The following is a 21,600-nucleotide window of genomic DNA, read 5'->3' as shown; positions in this document are numbered from 1 at the left end:
GGTACAGGCGTATAAGTCCAGTACAGTGATACTGCTGTATATAAATATATATATATATATATATATATATAATCGGTTACGGCGGCACTCCCAAATAAAGGACATTAATGCACAGCTTTAAAGCAACGTTTCAGCGCTTTATTGCGCTTTTGTCAAGCTTGACGACAAAAGCGCAATAAAGCGCTGAAACGTTGCTTTAAAGCAGTGCATTAATGTCCTTTATTTGGGAGTGCCGCCGTAACCGATTGCATAATTTGTTACCTGAGGGTGATAAAACTTGGAGGGCACCCAGCATATATGATTGAACCAAGCAGAGGAGTGCCGGTATACTGTTTCTATATATATTTCACTTACTTTACTCGCGTATTATTTATTTTTCATTTTTTGTATTTTTTATTTTTTGTTTATTATAGCCCCATTATGCTATGCTCGTCTGTAAGGACTACCCCCCAGGCCTATACATCTGTCAAGTGTTGAATATTTTGTCCCCCACCGCTATCATTGTGATACTGTTTTGTCATTCGAATTTATGTTACACGTCTTTATACACTACACCCAGACACTTGATTAAGGACTCCGATTGAGCCCTGAGAGGTTAGGAACTTAAGTTCGAAGCCACTCACTGAATTATTAGATCGTTTGATTTTTTCGGGAACACACCCGTGTCACTTCCGGCTCAGTGGAGCGCACTTCCGGCAGGTGGAACGCATGAAAGCCGCGTCCAGCCGGAGCAGCGGTGTAACCTTTGCGGACATAGCTGTGGGTGGCCCCACATGGCGGTTGTGACGCACGGCCTGAGAGCCGTGTCGGAGGTGCTTTTGAGAGCCCTTTGCGAGGCATCAATCGCTAATACAGATTAGAGGGAAGTTTTTACGAGTTGCCCATGACGGATCCGGTCACTTCCGGTCCGGGATATTTAAATAGCAGTCCCGTAGCAGCAATTTGGTATGCAGCACAGGGACGCCCTACTCTCCTCCCAACTCCATTAAGTGTTATACTTTTAGTGATTTACTTGTACTGAACACAAATTGAAGCGAATTACAGATGTAGTTTTTGTGATTATTTATGCAGCATGTCGTGTATATCGTGACCCTGTAGCTGCACCATGGTAGCAGGATCTGTTTGATCAGGTATGTCAGTGAATATCCTAAACGAAGCACAAGAGAGTACTCCTTGCCCACTCTGAGCATAACTCATTGTTGATATTCGATTTCCAGATGCACATTCTATACCTACATCTAAGACTAGTATGGCTGCGTCCGGATATGCTATCTTTTAGTGTGCTAGAAATCTTTGACTAGTTTGATCTGATCTCAGGTGAGCTTTTTCTATATTACACGCATTAGGAGTCTGGGAGGCTCTGTCACAGGTGATGGTGGTGAATTAGTGTATAATAAATATGGTCATACACATCTGGTACTGGTGAGATGATCCACAGTTGAATATATTATGGGAAGTTGAACAGATGTGATTTGGCCTGGGAGGCGTAGTTCCCTGCATATGTGAATATGTCTATACTTTGTTGTTTTTTTCACAGACACATGATTATGATGAATGATGTTAACCTAAAGAACTATTAGTCTTGAAAAAGGTTCGTTATACGGACCGGAACGTCGACTCATAAGGCCTTTGGATTTTCACAATAAAAGTCTTTTTATGAATGGACTTCATTTATTATAGCGAGAGTGCACCTTCCACCCAGTGGAAATTTTGCTATATATATATATATATATATACCCTGTTGCAAAGCAGATTACTGAAGCTATAATAACTATGCTGGTGTTAGACGTGCGTCCGGTATCCGCCATTAGTGCAGTGGGACTGCAGTGCCAACCATAGATGGGCCAGGTGTTTGTGCCGCACACTTGTGTCGCTTAGCTTAGTCATACAGCTACCTCATTGCCCTCTTTTATTTCTTCTTTTTCATTTTTGCATGATGTGCTGTTTGGGGCCTTTTTTTTATATCTGCCCTCCTGTCTGACACTGCAGTGCCATGCCTAGATGGGCCAATTGATTGTGTCGCTTAGCTTAGTCATACAACTACAGGTTGAGTATCCCATATCCAAATATTCCGAAATACGGAATATTCCGAAATACGGAATTTTTTGAGTGAGATGGTGAAACCTTTGTTTTTTGATGGCTCAATGTACACAAACTTTGTTTAATACACAAAGTTATTAAAAATATTGTATTAAATGACCTTCAGGCTGTGTGTATAAGGTGTATATGAAACATAAATGAATTGTGTGAATGTAGACACACTTTGTTTAATGCACAAAGTTATAAAAAATATTGGCTAAAATTACCTTCAGGCTGTGTGTATAAGGTGTATATGAAACATAAATGCATCCTGTGCTTAGATTTAGGTCCCATCACCATGATATCTCATTATGGTATGCAATTATTCCAAAATACGGAAAAATCCGATATCCAAAATACCTCTGGTCCCAAGCATTTTGGATAAGGGATACTCAACCTGTACCTCATTGCACCTCTTTTTCATCTTTGCATGATGTGCTGTTTGGGGCCTTTTTTATTATATCTGCCCTCCTGTCTGACACTGCAGTGCCACTCCTAGATGGGCCAATTGTTTGTGTCGCTTAACTTAGTCATACAGCAACCTCGGTGCACTTCCTTTTCTTCTTTGCATCATGTGCTGTTTGGGGCCTATTTTTTAAATCTGCCATCCTGTCTGACACTGCAGTGCCACTCCTAGATGGGCCAGGTGTTTGTGCCGCACATTTGTGTCGCTTAACTTAGCCATCCAGGTACCTCACTGCACCTCTTTTTCTTCTTTGCACTATGTGCTCTTTGGGGCCTAGTTTTTAATAGTGCCATCCTGTCTGACACTACAGTGCCACTCCTAGATGGGCCAGGTGTTTGTGCCGCACACTTGTGTCACTTAGCTTAGTCATACAGTCACCTCGGTGCATCCTTTTGGCCTAAAAACAATATTGTGAGGTGTTCAGAATAGACTGGAAATGAGTGGAAATTAATGTTATTGAGGTTAATAATACCATAGGATCAAAATTATCCCAAATTTTGGGATTTTAGCTGTTTTTATGGTTTTTATAAAAATCATACAGATCCAAAACTTCAAAGTGTGGTTTTGGCAAAACCAACCCAAACCAAAACATGAGCGGGGAATTAGAACCAAAACACAAAACACGAAAAGTGCCCGCCGCAGATCTCTATTACTGGGAGCACTACTAATGAGTGCATTGTAAAGGGGGCACTTCATAAGGGGCATTACTCCTGGGAACATAAGGAGCACTACTATTGCGGGCATTGCATAAGGGGCACCACTACTATGGGCTCTATATAAGGGGCACTACTATTGCGGGCATTGCATAAGGGGCACCACTACTATGGGCTCTATATAAGGGGCACTACTATTGCGGGCATTGCATAAGGGGCACCACTACTATGGGCTCTATATAAGGGGCACTACCACTGTTGGCACTACCAGTACAGTGGACATTGCATAAGGAGCACTACTATTGTGGGCATTGTATAAGGGGCTCTACTGCTATGTGTATTAAGGGGTGCTACTACTGTGGGCATTATTACTATTGTGTGACCATGCCCCTTTCCTTTTGAGACCACACCCCTTTTTGCGGGCGCGCAATAACTTTATTACATGGGTACCTTGGGGAGTGGGGGGTGAGTTCCACCACCTCTCTAGGACCACTTTAAGCACTGGTGTAGGGTATTCAGTCACATTGCCAACAGTTACCATGTTACCATTCAAAATGTTGGGACGTTGGTATTTTATTTTCACAATTTCAATGCAGTTTTTGTTTCACAGGTGTACTGTATTTAGCAAGGAAGTTATACACTATGGGCCTGTTTCTGATTTGCAAAAAAGCAAGCAACTGGGCAAAACCATGTTGACTGCAGAAGGGGCATGTGAAACGTGCAGAGAGTTAGATTTTTTAGAGCTGAAATCTAAATTGCAGTGTAAAATAAAGCTGTGTAAAATTTGTGTGCTACATGCAAAAGCAGACAGTATTACCCTGCACATAAAAAATATAAATATATTTGCTCCCCTTGCATGGCAACATGGTTTATTCCAGATACAAAGTTACTTTTTTCGCTTTACTTCAATTCCAATTCAAGTCCTATGTAAGGTTTTATTTTTTATTTTTTGCAGTTTATAATTCAGAGAACGCTAAATGAGAAGAATATAATAAAATAGCTCTGAACAAGGGAAGTCAAAATCTATTTATTGTTTCACATTTTTAGGGGGAAGAAGTGTCACTATTTTTTTTTTCATTTTCTAGCTGCAGTGTTCTTGTGTTTTTTTTATTTCCTGTTTTTGGTGGGGGGTTGTGCTAAAACTCTTTTTATATATAGGTGATAGAAACACTGGTAAAGTGATTAATGTGAGATCTGTTTGTCTCAAGTTTCTGGCCTATGTATTTTAAACCCCCAGGAAATGTCTGTTATTCTAAACAGACTTGATTAAAGTTTGGGCTTTTAGTAAAAGCTGGAAATGGCTCCTGGGGGTGTGGGTGTGAGAGAGAAGGGAGGCCTCCATGCGCAAGCCCCTGAGGAAACAGTAGGCCTGTGATAAGACGCTGTGATTTACTGACTGTAAGTACTGTGCATATGCCTGTGTTTGCAGTAGGGACATCAGGTCCTACTACCCTGAGAGAGGGACTCTAGTATTTTTAGTTAGTGCCAAGATGGGCTAGGATTTATTTTTGGGTTTTTTTTATGTACTGCACAATAAAACTAGCCGCGTCTAGATTGCATGAAAATCTTGGACCAGTGTACTGTTTTCCTGGCTGCTGTGTGTTTGTAGGTGCCCATCTACCCCAGGAGAGGGCATCCAAACCCTGACCTCCTCACAGTATTTATCACAATAATAAATTCTATAAACTGAAATCCTCTTGAGGGCAGATTTAAATAACCGTGGGATGTCGTGCAGTTTCTTCTCTCGGGTAAATTGCCCACAACTATTCAATTAGATACCCGTGATCTTTCTGGTGGCAGAGGCAGATTTAGACATTATGGAGCCCTAAGCAAGACACCAATTTGGGACCTCCTTCCTTAAACAATACCCCAGTCTGTCAGTGTACACCAAATCTCCCCCACCCCCAGTCTATCAGTGTATACATATCCCCCAACCCCGTCAGTCATTAAATGTCTAATTCCGCCCCCCCCCCCCCCCCCCCCATTCAGTCAGTGTATGCCAAATCATCCCCCAGTCAGTTAATGGAGGTATGAAGTCAGTACCAAAGCATAGAAAAGGCTGTTCTCACAAGCCGTCTCAGTCAGGCAATCTGTATGCGGCTGTGCAGTCTCAGTGTAGGCAGGCCCTAAGAGGCCGGTTTGGTTTCTAATACGCCTTTTCCACTAGCATTTTTAAACACGGGTAAATGCGCGGGGGCGCGCATTTACCCGTGTTTTTCCCTAGTGGAAACGATCAAGTGATCCAGGAATCCTACCCTGGTAGCTAGCCGGGTTGAACACGCGTTCAACCCGGCTAGCTGTCTAGTGGGAACGGGAGCCGTGTCGAGGCGACACGGCTCCCGTTCACAGTGCATAGGGAGGGCGGCGCTGGGAGATCATGTGATCTCCCAGCGCCGCCCCTGCCACGTCACTAGCGCGTCACCAACCCGGCAATTGCCAGGTTGGTGAGCGCTGTCTGCAGGGGGCTGTAGCACGGGTCGCAGCCGTGTCAGGCTAAACAGGCTGCGACCCGTGCTACGCTAGTGGAAAAGGGGTAATAGCTGTAAATCCACAGCTGCCTGGTGGTACAAGCAGAAATCAGCCTTGCCTCTGTTCTGCTTGTGGGTTGGTGCGTTTTTGCCCAGCGTGTATGAACAGCGATCATCGCTGCCTAGCGATGTCAACGGGGGTGAGCGGCTTTCCATAGCAGGACGCTATGGAAAGCCGCTCACCCCGCCGTTCATCTACTGGCAATACCAGTAGATGAACGGCGGCTGCCAGCGATGAAGCTGGGGCGCACATCAGCACTCACCGCTCATCGCTTGCTCATACACACTGGGCGGCTTTGAGCTCAAAATCGCCCAGTGTATGGGCCTTAACGTACATTTAAGTGCTGATAACCCAACCAGATCGGCGATCTGTCAGGGAATTGTCAAAATTAAACATGTTAAAAATCTCTGATTTGATGAGCCCAACTGTTTTCTGTTAATCAGGAATTTTAAACATGTTTAATATTCCCGATTCCCCAACCCAACCGTCGGTGAATTGGGAAATTGCAGTAATTTTTCGGTAATGCATGTGGGGCCTTGGGCAAATTTGCACCTTTGCAACACAATGTGGCAATGCATCTGGGGCAGATTCCAGATCTGCAGAGATTTAGAGACTGATTTATTTACATTCGTGCTGCCACAAAAACTGTTGCTTTGAATGGTTAATTCCATGATTTAACCAATTTGACTGAACTGCCGTTTTTGTCAGTTTTCCAGAGTTTGGAGGGCAATGGTCAGTTGTCATTTGCTCCCGTACATTTCCAGATTTTCATTCCAACCAGCCAGATTGAACAGATTGTCTAAGCATAGTTGAGCCATGTAGCTGGACAAAGATCTAAAACAAAAAAGCAATCACATCTTAGAATGACTGAATAGAAGTAGAATTAAAGGCCCTCATTCCGAGTTGATCGGTCGCAAGGCGAATTTAGCAGAGTTACACACGCTAAGCCGCCGCCTACTGGGAGTGAATCTTAGCTTCTTAAAATTGCGACCGATGTATTCGCAATATTGCGATTACTAACTACTTAGCAGTTTCTGAGTAGCTCCAGACTTACTCTGCCTGTGCGATCATTTCAGTGCTTGTCGTTCCTGGTTGACGTCACAAACACACCCAGCGTTCGCCCAGGCACTCCCACCGTTTCCCCGGCCACTCCTGCGTTTTTTCCGGAAACGGTAGCGTTTTCAGCCACACGCCCCTGAAACGCCGTGTTTCCGCCCAGTAACACCCATTTCCTGTCAATCACATTACGATCGCCGGAGCGAAGAAAAAGCCGTGAGTAAAAATACTTTCTTCATAGTAAAGTTACTTGGCGCAGTCGCAGTGCGAACTTTGCGCATGCGTACTAAACGGATTTTCACTGCGATGCGATGAAAAAGAACGAGCGAACAACTCGGAATGAGGGCCAAAGTTTTAAAGTGGCTTCGTAGACGAGAGGTGATGAGGCAGGGCCTAAAAGGAACTGTTCATCTGTGAAAACCTGCTACTGTTACTAATGTTTCTGATTGAAATAGATTTTGTGAGCAATGTCGGGCCAAAAAGTGAACCTCAAATGGTTGCTTTTATTTGTACTGTTTGTCTGATATTATATTTTGCCTAAAGATCTGTGTAACAAATATGCAATAATAGAGGATAATAAAAAAGAGAACAAGTTTTATAGAGTACGACATCACGCACACAGGACCTTGAGTATATTAGTACATATCATTTAGGTCCCCTACAAGGTAAATAAAAATAAAAAACTCTCTGTTTTTGGTGTGACTTGTTTTCACTCAGTACTCGTTGTGATGCCAGAGTAGATCTACTTCCTCTATGCTTCTAATGGTATTTGTCTCGGGTAATCTTTTATTTATCTTGAGTTCATTTATAGACATCCAATATGGGAGATAACATGTTAACCATAAAAGTAGTGTGATCTCCTCCCCCTTTCTCTTCACAATAGATCATTAGCAGTAAAAATAGTATGGGCTCGTGTGGCGTAAACATGTGATTGCACCATGTTATATACAGTAGTTTAATGTTGCCATAGAAATAAATCTATTGCACTAGGCAGGCTGATAGAAAAGTTGCATACCATTCTTTTATTCTGTTTGTACTAGTTATTTTTCCAATTAGAAATTAGATTCTAAGCAGAGGGTATTTAACTGGTTTTGTTTTATTTTTTTATTTATGAAAGTTATACAGAGGAGCACTTTTCTTAATTTAAAATACATATCTTAACGAAAGCATGGGATTGTTGACCTACAGTGGTGTAGCCAACGGGGGTGCACAGAGAGCTACCAAAAGCTTGAAAACAGAGCCTATATGAGAGAGGTGCCAGTCAGCGCAGGGCCTTCCGGAGATTAGTTGCTGGGGTCTGAGAATGGAGGAACCAAGGAGGCCTAGGTGGGGAGGTGATCCATGACTTGCCACCACCCAGATGATGCATGTTACTTCTCCCCTCCCCTTGTAGGGACAATGCAGTCTGTTGCTGCAATGTTCTGCATGGCTGTCACTGCGATACTGTGTGTACTGTATGGTGATCATTGTGATGCTGTGTGTACTGTATGGTGATCATTGTGATGCTGTGTGTACTGTATGGTGATCATTGTGATGCTGTGTGTACTGTATGGTGATCATTGTGATGCTGTGTGTACTGAATGGTGATCATTGTGATGCTGTGTGTACTGAATGGTGATCATTGTGATGCTGTGTGTACTGAATGGTGATCATTGTGATGCTGTGTGTACTGTATGGTGATCATTGTGATGCTGTGTGTACTGAATGGTGATCATTGTGATGCTGTGTGTACTGTATGGTGATCATTGTGATGCTGTGTGTACTGTATGGTGATCATTGTGATGCTGTGTGTACTGAATGGTGATCATTGTGATGCTGTGTGTACTGAATGGTGATCATTGTGATGCTGTGTGTACTGAATGGTGATCATTGTGATGCTGTGTGTACTGAATGGTGATCATTGTGATGCTGTGTGTACTGAATGGTGATCATTGTGATGCTGTGTGTACTGAATGGTGATCATTGTGATGCTGTGTGTACTGAATGGTGATCATTGTGATGCTGTGTGTACTGAATGGTGATCATTGTGATGCTGTGTGTACTGAATGGTGATCATTGTGATGCTGTGTGTACTGAATGGTGATCATTGTGATGCTGTGTGTACTGAATGGTGATCATTGTGATGCTGTGTGTACTGAATGGTGGTTACTGTGATCCCGTGTGTACTGTATGGTGATCATTGTGATGCTGTGTGTACTGAATGGTGATCATTGTGATGCTGTGTGTACTGAATGGTGATCATTGTGATGCTGTGTGTACTGAATGGTGATCATTGTGATGCTGTGTGTACTGTATGGTGATCATTGTGATGCTGTGTGTACTGAATGGTGATCATTGTGATGCTGTGTGTACTGAATGGTGATCATTGTGATGCTGTGTGTACTGAATGGTGATCATTGTGATGCTGTGTGTACTGAATGGTGATCATTGTGATGCTGTGTGTACTGAATGGTGATCATTGTGATGCTGTGTGTACTGAATGGTGATCATTGTGATGCTGTGTGTACTGTATGGTGATCATTGTGATGCTGTGTGTACTGAATGGTGATCATTGTGATGCTGTGTGTACTGAATGGTGATCATTGTGATGCTGTGTGTACTGAATGGTGATCATTGTGATGCTGTGTGTACTGAATGGTGATCATTGTGATGCTGTGTGTACTGAATGGTGATCATTGTGATGCTGTGTGTACTGAATGGTGATCATTGTGATGCTGTGTGTACTGAATGGTGATCATTGTGACGCTGTGTGTACTGAATGGTGATCATTGTGATGCTGTGTGTACTGAATGGTGATCATTGTGATGCTGTGTGTACTGAATGGTGATCATTGTGATGCTGTGTGTACTGAATGGTGATCATTGTGATGCTGTGTGTACTGAATGGTGATCATTGTGATGCTGTGTGTACTGAATGGTGATCATTGTGATGCTGTGTGTACTGAATGGTGATCATTGTGATGCTGTGTGTACTGAATGGTGGTTACTGTGATCCCGTGTGTACTGTATGGTGATCATTGTGATGCTGTGTGTACTGTATGGTGATCATTGTGATGCTGTGTGTACTGAATGGTGGTTACTGTGATCCCGTGTGTACTGTATGGTGGTCACTGGATCCTCTGTTCACTCTAGGGTGATCACTGAGTTCTGGATGTGTGGCTTTACACTATTTTTGTTGTGTTTGTGTGCAGGGGCGACTATTTTATCCAACTTTGCTCCCTCTCATGTCAAAAGATGGCTACACCACTTTTGGTCTGTAGACAAATATTGTTTGGTTCATCTAGCAGGATATACTGCGAGAATCTTTTTATTTTATTTTTTTGCCAGATTCTATCCAAATCAAAACATGCAACCAATTATTCTCACCTCCTTGTTTACAAAAAAAAAATCAAATAAAAATCCAGATAGTTATGAAGAAAAAGTAATTCCTCTGGAAAATACATTGTACTTATAATGAGCAGGGTTGGTGTAAGAGAGAAGGGGTCAGTGTAGATTTTCTGACCATGATACCGGCAACAAATAACTACTGCGCGTGCTCATGTCTCTGGAAACATGGTGTCAGCCAGGTACCTGGAGACTAATCTCTGCTGCACATGCACAAATCCTTGTGAAAATGGCTACTACGCCATTTTCAGAACAATTTCTGCTGTAGCACAGGCGCAGGACTCTGGAGAGGTAAGTACTTAGTGTAGGTGCAGGGTGTGAAATGTAGGCCCCCAGGGGCCCGTGTACACAGCACACATTATAAATACACCTGTGAATATGGGTGACAGAACAGTAAAGAAAGAGATACTCTACTACTGTATGTTGTTCACATTGAATTTGCTAAAGGGGTCCCCCTGAAAGTATACACGACTCACAATTACTGTCACTTCCTCAGTACCTGTAACATTCAAAACTAAAATCCTTTTGTGTGAGTGGCAGGAGATCTCTTTGTCCTACGGCAAACACTGTAAATCCACCTTCTACAATTCTTGGAACTCATTTAAATGATCTTCTCTTTTAATTTTGTTGGCACAAAAAAATTAGCGCTTTTGGGTAAAACTTTAGGGGGCCTTCAAAATCTTTCATAGAATGGATGTGTAGTACTGTTTTTGTTTGTCTTGCTGTCTCCTTTGCTTTTTTATATGCCTCTGTAACCTTTTCAGTTTTATGTCCATATTTGTAACCCCTTTTTTTTCATTATTTTTATATTTCCACAGATGTCATGGCAGTCTCAGTATCGAACCTCAAAGTATCGTCATGTTTTTGGTAAGCCTGCAAACAAGGAGAACTGCTATGACAATGTGCCTATTACAAGAAGCGTACATGACAACCATTTTTGTGCCGTAAATCCTACTTTGATTGCTGTGGTGACAGAGTGTGCTGGTGGTGGAGTGTTCATCGTTATACCCATACAACAGGTATGACTGATTTACAGCTTTATATTCTGATCTATTTTTATGCTCGTACTGTGTCTATTTATGTATTATTTCCATTTTTGTTCCAAGACTAACTTTTTCAGTTGTGTCCCCTGTCAGTGAAACACCCAGAGCTAATATTGTAAAAAAGTAGCGCAGGGGTAAATAAGATATAAAAATGGTATAATATGCAATTCGCTCTCTATAGTAACACAAAGAGATGTTCATAATATAAATGCAACAAAATTGAATAAACATAAAAATAATAACAAAGTGTAAAGGGCCACACACACTAGACGATTTTTTGGACCAATATGGCCAATACAGACGATTGTGAACGATATATGGTTCACATCATCTAGTGTGTATGGTCCTGCAATCAACGATGCGCGCACCTGCTCTCGTTGATTGGCGGTTGGAGGTGCTGCATGCTCAATGTGAGCAATGTCATCTATATATATATATATATATATATATATACACACATATGTATATGTATGCGTGTGTGTGTGTGTATATATATATATATATATATATATATAAAACACAGGTCCGACTCTCCCTGTAATAAGTATGCCATGCCGTGTGCCCACACGTAAAAGGATGTATGTAGATAGGCAGGTGTGGCACTCTTGGCGTCTGAGAAACTTAAATGGAGAAGTGCATGTTGAGTGCCATTCTCAGACGCCAGGAGTGCCACACCTGCCTATCTATCTATATATATATATATATATATATATATATATATAATATTATATTGAACCCATTATAATTCATTTTGAATTACGTTGGTGGCACAGTGGAAATATAATTGGTGGGGCAGTGGGTGATAAAAAACTTCACTGGTTGCCCCTTCTACAGCCCTGCCCATACACCCAGAAATGCCTCCCCATTATTAAAATATGTCAAGGAAGTTCAAGGGAAATTGTTCATCTTTCACATTGGTCATGTCTTCTAGTGTGTAGGGCCCTTAAGGAGCTGTTACTTGTGTATTGTAAGTTGTAACTGAGTATTATTTTTAATTACAAGTTTTCTGACCTGGAGTCGTACCTAATGGTGCTGATTTCTAGCTGCTGTATGTTTACCCAAGATGCTTAGGCGCAAATGCAGGATTTTATATAAGGAGATGTCGAAATTCTTGCATGGGGAAGCCTATTTATCGTAGTGGTACTTGTACAACCCCAATACATCTACTGTTATCACCATGTCAGGAACACAGTAACAGATTAATATTATTAAAAGTATGCTTTATTCTAGAAGAACAATTTTTCTAAATAAATAATGAATTCCCTTATTTTCCCCACAAATGAAATCTGCACTTGAGCAGTTGCTGATATCAGTAAGGCGTGATTGGCGGGCAGGGAGGTGGTACTGGGAAAGGGAAGCTCCTTCCAGTGTATTTCTGGGAGGATGCAATTGGGTTGAGATAATAGAAGGAGATATACATTCACACAAAGGGAGAGATGGAAAGGGACAAAAACACAAGTACATCTGGGGGAGAGAGAAACAGGTAGGAGGGGAGATGTAGCAAACCAATGAAAGATATACAGTTATTGCTGATTTCAAAGGAAACATTAGGATAACACACAAAAGAAAACTACAACTGTTTAAAGATGGAAGGATGAAATCATCTCTGGCGGTCTGCAGTCAATTCTGCTCTGAGTTCATGTGATATGCTTTATCCATGCGTGCTACCTGATACAGACACGTGATCAAATACCAGTGAGCCTTTCTGTCAGAGGACCAGAATATTGTGCGTAGGAAATAGATATGTTGTTCTTTTAAAGCATATATTGGGCAGAAAAACTAGTACTTTATTGTTTGTTTATGCAAATAGTAGATTATCATATCCCATCTATAATGTATTATTTATGGGGGGTTCTAGCTCAAGCAAATCTTTGAAAGATTGCAGAAATGCAAATGGTTCAGCATGTAAAACTTTCTGAGCATTTGTGTAATCACTTGAATTAACTATCATTGTTTGTAACTGGACTTTTTATTCAAATATTTTGTTTTTACTCAAGTTTTAGATCCATTGATCAGTCATGCAAATTTAATTGAAATATTTGTGTGTGCATGTGATTTATGCAATGTACTGTATAACAGACATTGTAAGTGATACCCCTTTTCCACTACTGAGCATGGGTCGCAGCCGAGAGCCTGACATGGGTGCTACCCGGCTGCGGCCCGTGCTCAGCCCCCTTTCCCACTGCGCTCACCAACCCGGCATATTGCCGGGTTGGTGACGCTGCTAGTGACGTGGCAGGGGCGGTGCTGGGAGATCACATGATCTCCCAGTGCCGCCCCTCCATACAGTGTAAGCGGGAGCCGTGACGCATCGACACGACTTCCGTTTACACTACAACCCTACCTGGATCATTTCGGTGTCCTACCTTACCCGGGTAGGATTCACGGGTCACTTGACCCTTTTTTTTGTGGGGGGACCCTTTTCTATTAGCAAAAAAAAACAGGTAAATGTGCGCCCCCGTGCATTTACCTGTGTTTTTTGAGCTAGTGAAAAGGGGTATAAATAATTCAACAAATCTCTGTTAACATTATTGGTCAGACTTCTCAATTGTTAACTTTTCATGATGACTTATTCTATACTATTAATAAAATTGTTACTTTGTATGTATGCTCGCGATAAACTCAAGAACTACTGAACTGATTTTGATCTGGTTTTCACTGAAATGTTCCTTGAGATCCTCTGAGTTACATAAACCTTAAATCATCTAACTATAATGTTAATTGGCTAATTAGCAAACAAAATCATCAACATATTGAATCGTCTCTGTTTTTGTGCCACAGACCAGGTAATGCGGGGATCACAGCCATACATGGGTAATGGGGGGCAGAGGCATACACGGGTAATTGGGGGGGGGCGGGGGGCAGAGGCACACATGGTTAATAGGGCACCCCCTGTCATTTACGAAAATATTTATTTTATTCAAGTGCAACTACACAGCGTGAAAGATGCACACCGATATGGAGGAGTGGGGGCAAGGGGACGCCAGTCAGTGTTGTGGGGTGCAGTGCGCTGAGGGAACTAATACCGCTTGGCTGTCACCTGCATGTCTCTGACTGCAGTGCTGCTGACTCGGGCAGGCCATTTTGCGGCTTTTGGCTGGCTGCTCAGGGCCCTAACAGTCTTCTCCTGCCCATTACCAGCTTATGTCTTTTTGTTGCTGTACTTGAATAAAATAAATATTTTCAGAAATGACTGGGTGCGCATGTCTTGGTGCCCCATCCTGAATCTGCCTATGCATGCGTACACTGTTGCTGCTTTGCTGCCACCACACACATAATAAAAATAAAACGTGTGTAAGTGAGACACGGTCAAGTCTATTGTACGTCTACAGCACTCCCGGACTCACAAACACTATGCGAACGGGCTCCTTATGTGTCAGATGTGTCCATGCGAAATCTTCACACTTTTGATAAGATATCTGTTTTACTTTTCAGCGGTATTTCATTGCTAAAAAAAATGAGAAGGAAAAATGTGTCATTTAATAAAATTAATGATCACTCAGCAACGGCTGGTAGTTACTGCTGGTTGTAAAATACAGAGCAGGATGAAATATGACCGTTAGTAGGTGTATGACACCCAATGAAAGGTTTCCACAAATCTGCTTGATATGCATTGGGTCTGCTTGTCATCACAATGTTATAATGACAGAATTATGATGCCTTTCTGCTAAAAGACGATTACTATGACTTGGAAGTTTGGTGTTTAATTGATTTGTGATTTATATGAAAATGAAAACAGAACTTTGTGCATATTTATTATTACCATTGTGATTTAGATGTAGTGACTAACCAATTCTGCATGTTTAGACTTCTAAAAATGTACAACAGTATAATATGTGACTGCGTGTGTTCAGCTTTGATTAAATACTCATATTTGCATTCTGATAAAATTGGATATATTTCTCTAGCATCCATAAGGGATATTGGGGACAGATTAGTACGACGGGGTATAGATGGGTCCAAAGGAGCCAGTGAACCTCAAATTTCTTCAACTGGGTGTGCTGGCTCCTCCCCTTCATGCCTCCTCCCACAGCTCAGTTTAGAAAAAAGTGTCCTCAGGAGAGGATGCACATCCTGCAAGCTCCAGAGTTTTTGAACAATTTATTTTCAAGTTTTATTTCTTTCGGTATGCTGTTTGGGAAACAGCATACCTGCACCGTGCTGTTGCAGCTGCAGCATGCCGCACACCCCTAATGCTGCCTGAAGGGGATCATCGGTAGTGAGTACCAACCGGTGGCCCCGCTAAGGGGTTCCCCCGGTTCACTGTGCGGCAGAAGCGCGGGTGAGACGTACGGGTCCCTCCTGGGGGGGACCCGCTATAGCCTCTGCGTGAGACTGGCTAATAAAAGCGTTGTACCAAGCATGTATGTGGGGCTACATACATTAGGAGACACAGCCAGTATAAATATTTAAAACTAGCTCCGGCGCCATGGTGGGGCGGGGAGCTACACGAGAGCAGGCTCAGCGGCATTTTGGCGCCTTCCTCTGCATAGCAGCAGCCTCACAGCTCCTTATCAGTCTCTGGATCGATGGTACCGGGTGTAGAAGGGGAGAGCCACTATATCTGTACACAATTCTCATATTACAGTCTCACTGTTGTTTTCACAAAAACGCTGACAGCCTCACTGGGTCTGCACAGCGCTGGGTGTGCTAGGGTCTTCTCTCCTGTGTCTCCTCTCGCATGCAATAGGGCAGGCTGTTTACTGCTTCAATATGGTAAAACAGAAGTTATGCAGTGGGTGTAATGTTAGATTCTCTCCTAGTTCATCTAGCTCCAAATCATGTGAGCAGTGTAGTCAGCCATCTCAGAATGCTGATATCAATGTGGGGGAGAGTCCAGAGCCCTCCTGGTTGGGGGCTATCAAAGTATGGATGTCTGATATGTCATCTCAGCTCACTGCAAATGCAAATAAGACTCAGGAACTGCAACAAGCAGTGGCAAGTCTAGCTGCTAAACATCCCACCCTGTCTACTACAGGTGCACAAAAACGTGCTCTACCTGCACTCCTATCAGATACTGATGATGATATACAGGATGATGGGGATGAAGTGGACCCCATAAGTGGGGATTCCACCCCTACCCAGGGTATTGAACCTACTCAGCAGTCATTTTTCCTCCCACAAGACAAACTGACAGTCACATTTCCTGATTCCAAGGAATCGGATGACTTATTTAAAATAGTCTGGAATAATCCAGGTAAGAAATATCAGTTGTCAAAACGGTTTTTGCATACATTCCCCTTTGCCCCTGAAGGCAGGAAATTCTGGGAAGAGTCTCCAGCAGTGGACGTCTCAGTCACTCACCTTTCTAAAAAGGCTGTACTCCCTGCTCCGAGCTCCTTTACGGTAAAGGACCCGGCAGATAGGAAAATTGAGACCACTCTATTTACATTGCTGCAGGTGTTGCTCAAAGACCGGTCATTGCAGGTTGCTGGATGACACATGCAATTCATTCCTGGGCTAATCAAATTAAGGAAGGTCTTTCGGGTGATATGACCTTAGTTAATACTGTTACTTTCCTGAATCACATTCAGGACACTGCAAGAGTCCTATGTGACTCCCTTAAAGAGATTGGCAATATTAATGCTAGGACCACGGCTATGGCTGTGTCTGTGCGCAGAACCATATGGTTGCGTCAGTGGATTGCTGATGCTGACTCCAAACGTAATGTGGAATCTCTTGCCTTCACAGGGGAATGGCTCTTTGGAGGTGAATTGGACGCATGGATTTCCAAAGCTACTGCTGGAAAATACACGTTTCTCCCTTTGGGGACTCCGCCTGCTAGACGTACCTACCCAGGACCGTCTACTCAGTCCTTTCGGTCCTCCAGATTTCGATCTAGGCCCAAAGGGGCCTCCAACACAGCTAGAGGCTCCAGAGGTAGACCTAAGAAACCAACCGTTGTTGGATCTCAGAACCAGAACACCAGTTCTGCTTCCGCAAAGACTTCAGCATGACGGTGCCCACCCACCCCGAGGGGATCTCAAGGTGGTCGGTTACATCACTACAGCCACATCTGGGACGGTTCCTGCCAAGATGCTTGGGTAAGGAACCTTATCTCAGGGTTACAAGCTGGAGTTTAACGGTACTCCTCCCCAACGATTTTTCAAATCCAGCTTACCAGCTTTAGAAAATATGCGTGGTACGCTACTGCTGGCCATAAACAAGTTGGTCCAGTTCCAGTACCCCTTCTACAACAAGGACAAAGTTACTCCTTCAGTCTGTTCATAGTACCAAAACCAGACGGGTCTGTGAGACCCATTCTGAATCTGAAGTCCTTGAATCCTTACCTGAAGGTTTTCAAATTCAAGAGGGAATCTTTGAGAGCGGTGATCGCAGGCCTGGAACAACAGGAATTCCTAGTGTCCCTGGATATCAAGGACGCTTACCTACATATCCCAATCTGTCCTCCTCATCAGGCCTATCTGAGGTTTGCCCTGCTGAACGATCACTACCAGTTTCAGGCATTGCCCTTTGGCCTGTCTACAGCTACGAGGGTGTTCACAAAGGTGATGGAGGAAATGATGTTTCAGGGGGTCAATATAATTCCATACCTGGACGATCTCCCGATAAAAGCGAGCTCCAGGGAGCTTCTATTGCTCCATATAGATTGCACTTTCCAACTTCTGTTACTCCATGGATGGATCCTCAATCTGCAGAAGTCCCACCTGGAACCGTCTCAACGGCTCCTGTTTCTGGGGATGCTACTGGATACTGTAGTTCAGAAAGTGTTCCTCCAAGAGGAAAAAGTAAGAACACTTCAAGAAATGGTTCGCATGGTGCTCTGACCTGCTCGAGTCTCCATTCATCTTTGCATAAAATTGTTGGGAAAGATAGTGGCCTCGTACAATTGGACATCCTGAACAAGTGGTTCGGTTGTCACCCCAGGCCAGAATCTCTCTCCTGTGGTGGCTACAGTCTTCCAACCTGCTGGAAGGTCGACGCTTCGGGATTCAGGATTGGATCCTCCTCGCGTCGGATGCGAGTCTGAGAGGATGGGGAGCTGTCACCCAGGTTGCGCAGTTCCAGGACAGGTGGTCTGCCCAAGTGGCCCTACTTCCAATCAACATTCTGGAACTTCGGGCTATCTACAATGCTCTGATTCAGGCATCCCCTCTACTCTGGGATCAGGCGATCCAGGTGCAGTCGGACAACGCCACGGCGGTGGCGTACATCAATCGACAAGGAGGGACAAAAAGCAAGACGTGCATGCGAGAAGTGTTAAGAAAACTCCTCTGGGCAAAAAGAAATGCAAGAGCACTATCTGCGATCTTCATTCCAGGAGTATACAACTGGGAAGCGGACTTCCTAAGTCGCCACAATCTCCATCCGGGGGAGTGGGACTACACCCGCAGGTGTTTCAGCAGATCATCGACAGGTGGGGATGCCCACAGATCGACTTGATGGTCTCTCGTCTCAACAAGAAGCTTCGCTGCTATTGCTCACAAGCCAGGGACCCTCAGGTGAGCACAGTGGATACGCTGACATCGCCTTGGCCTTACCAGCTGGTCTACCTGTTTCCCCCGATTCCGCTGATCCCAAAGGTGCTCAAGCAGATCAGACCTCAAAGAGTGGAAGCAATCTCGATTGCCCCGGATTGGCCCCGAAGAACGTGGTACGCGGCTCTTCTGGACATGTCCGAAGAGGACCCTTGGCCACTACCACTGAGAAGGGATCTTCTTCAACAAGGACCGTTCGTCTACCCAGTGTAACACTGTAGGGGTGCAAGGCGCCTTTTCCTGGGGAATATGGCCGCACGCAGCAGCTGAGGAACAACACAAGTCCAGTTTCTGGTACAACTGACCCCGGCCAGTTTTATTGAAACAGAAAATAAAACAAAACCCAAAAATAAAAATACCTTGCCTGTCCGGCACTAACTAAACATAAGATATTCCTAACTGTCACTAAACAAAACACAGAGTTCTTCAGTACATACTGTATAGCTTACTTGCATCAGAAAGCGTGTCTCTCACACACAGATCCTGCAGCCTTCCCAGGCAGTCTGCCCATACTAATCAGGTTAGAAGCACTATATCACTCTTACACAGCTGAAACCCTGATTAGCCCTCTGTGAGGCCAAAGACCCGAACTGGGCCCAATGTCTAGAACTCGCCTTATCTCTCTCTCAGAGCCTTTACCCAGCTTTTACAGCAAACTGAAAAGGTTCAGACAAAACAAAAAGCATTTTTCCTAGAAGTTAACATTTTCTAAAACATGTAAGACAAGAACCTGGGACAAATATACCTGCCCTCAAACACTATCCCAGTGTTCTTGTCACATATCCCCCTCCCCTGTTTCGACCTAGGGGCCGGAACACTTGTAGCCCCCAAACAGAAGATGCGAGACAATGCATCTGCGTTGGCCAATAGTGTTCCCGGTCTATGTTCGATAGTAAACTTAAAGTCCTGCAACGCTAGAAACCATCTAGTTACACGAGCATTCTTGCCTCTATTTACATACATCCATTTTAAAGGGGCATGGTCTGTCACTAGTCTGAATTGTCTACCCAAGAGGTAATATCTCAAGGTATCTAGTGCCCACTTAATGGCCAAAGCCTCCTTTTCCACAATGGCATACCTTTTTTCATGCTCATTGAGTTTCCTACTCAAATAAATGATAGGGTGTTCGTCCCCATCTCTGGTTTGGGACAGCACAGCACCTATCCCTACCTCTGAGGCATCTGTCTGTACCACAAATTCTTTTGAAAAATCTGGTGTTATCAACACCGGTTGTGAACACAAAGCCACTTTTAACGCTTGGAACGCCTTTTCTGCATCAGGGTTCCATTTCACCACATTTGACTGCTTCCCTTTGGTAAGGTCTGACAACGGCACCGCTGTGGTCGCAAAATTAGGAATAAACCGTCTATAGTACCCAGTAATTCCCAAAAAAGCCCTTACCTGTTTTTTATTCACTGGACGAGGCCAGTTTTGAATAGCATCAACTTTATTCAATTGGGGCCTAATCAGACCTCTGCCTATGGTGAAGCCCAAGTATTTGACCTCCTCCATTGCGAGGCAGCACTTCTTTGGGTTAGCAGTTAACCCTGCCTCTCTGATTGAGTCCAGTACTGCTTGTACTTTAACCAAATGGGACCCCCAGTCTGTACTGTGAATTACCACATCATCCAAATAGGCAGCTGCATATTTTCTATGGGGCCTCAAAATTTTATCCATCGCCCGTTGAAAGGTTGCTGGAGCCCCATGCAACCCAAAGGGTAACATCTTATACTGGTACAGCCCCTCCGGAACCGAAAAGGCTGTTTTTTCTTTGGCGCTATCAGATAAAGGTATTTGCCAGTAACCTTTGGTCAGGTCCAATGTGGTGAGAAACCTGGCTGTTCCCAGCCTTTCTACAAGCTCATCCACACGGGGCATGGGGTATGCGTCAAACTTGGACACCTCATTTAACTTACGAAAGTCATTACAGAAGCGTATGCTACCGTCGGGCTTCGGGATGAGCACTATGGGACTGGACCACTCACTGTTAGACTCCTCTATGACTCCCAGTTCTAACATGGTTTTAACTTCCTTAGAAATAGCTTCTCGCTGAGCTTCAGGAATCCTATATGGCTTTAAATGAACCCTGACCCCTGGTTCTGTGACAATGTCATGTTTTATTATGGTCGTTCGGCCAGGCAGCTCTGAAAATACCTCCCTATTTTGGATGAGAAATTCTTTAACCTGATTGTTCTGATCAGCTGATAATGTCTCTGACACCTTCACTGCGGGAAGCAACCGGGGTGAAGACACCGAAGGGCAAGGCTCCGCTGACAGAGACAACCTATCTTTCCAGGGTTTGATTAAGTTAACATGGTAGATCTGTTCGGGTTTTCTCTTTCCCGGCTGGTATACTTTGTAATTAACCTCATTCACTTTTTCCCTAATCTCAAATGGACCCTGCCATTTAGCTAGGAATTTGCTTTCCACAGTGGGTACCAAAACAAGAACTCTATCGCCAGGAGCAAATTCCCGTATCTTGGCACTCCGGTTCTAGACCCTCTGTTGAGCACTTTGGGCCTGTTCCATGTGCTCTCTGACAACAGGTACCACGGCTGCAATCCTATCCTGCATTTGTGTTACATGCTCAATAACGCTTCTATAAGGAGTGGGCTGTCCTTCCCACGTCTCTTTGGCAATATCCAACAGCCCTCTGGGGTGTCTACCATACAACAAATCAAATGGAGAAAACCCCGTAGAGGACTGAGGAACTTCTCTGATGGCCATTAACAAGTAGGGCAACAAACAATCCCAGTTTTTCCCATCTCTCTCAACAACCTTTTTTAACATACTTTTTAATGTTTTATTAAACCTTTCCACCAACCCGTCAGTTTGGGGATGGTAGATGGACGTCCTGAGGTGAGTGACCTTAAATAACTTGCACAACTCTTT

General features: G+C 43.7%; 1 protein-coding gene across 3 annotated transcripts in view; it reads left to right on the top strand.

Annotated features, from left to right (window-relative positions):
• Positions 1–21,600, top strand: part of CORO2A (coronin 2A) — a 435,475-nt gene that overhangs the window by 287,119 nt on the left and 126,756 nt on the right. For all 3 annotated transcript variants that reach the window (XM_063914669.1, XM_063914671.1, XM_063914670.1), the window contains exon 2: positions 10,985–11,185. In XM_063914669.1, coding sequence (XP_063770739.1) covers positions 10,985–11,185 — 201 coding nt within the window. The remainder of the gene's footprint in view (positions 1–10,984; positions 11,186–21,600) is intronic.

Source organism: Pseudophryne corroboree, chromosome 1, assembly GCF_028390025.1.
Source record: "Pseudophryne corroboree isolate aPseCor3 chromosome 1, aPseCor3.hap2, whole genome shotgun sequence".
NCBI lineage: Eukaryota > Metazoa > Chordata > Amphibia > Anura > Myobatrachidae > Pseudophryne > Pseudophryne corroboree.
This window is presented reverse-complemented; position numbering and strand designations above follow the sequence as displayed.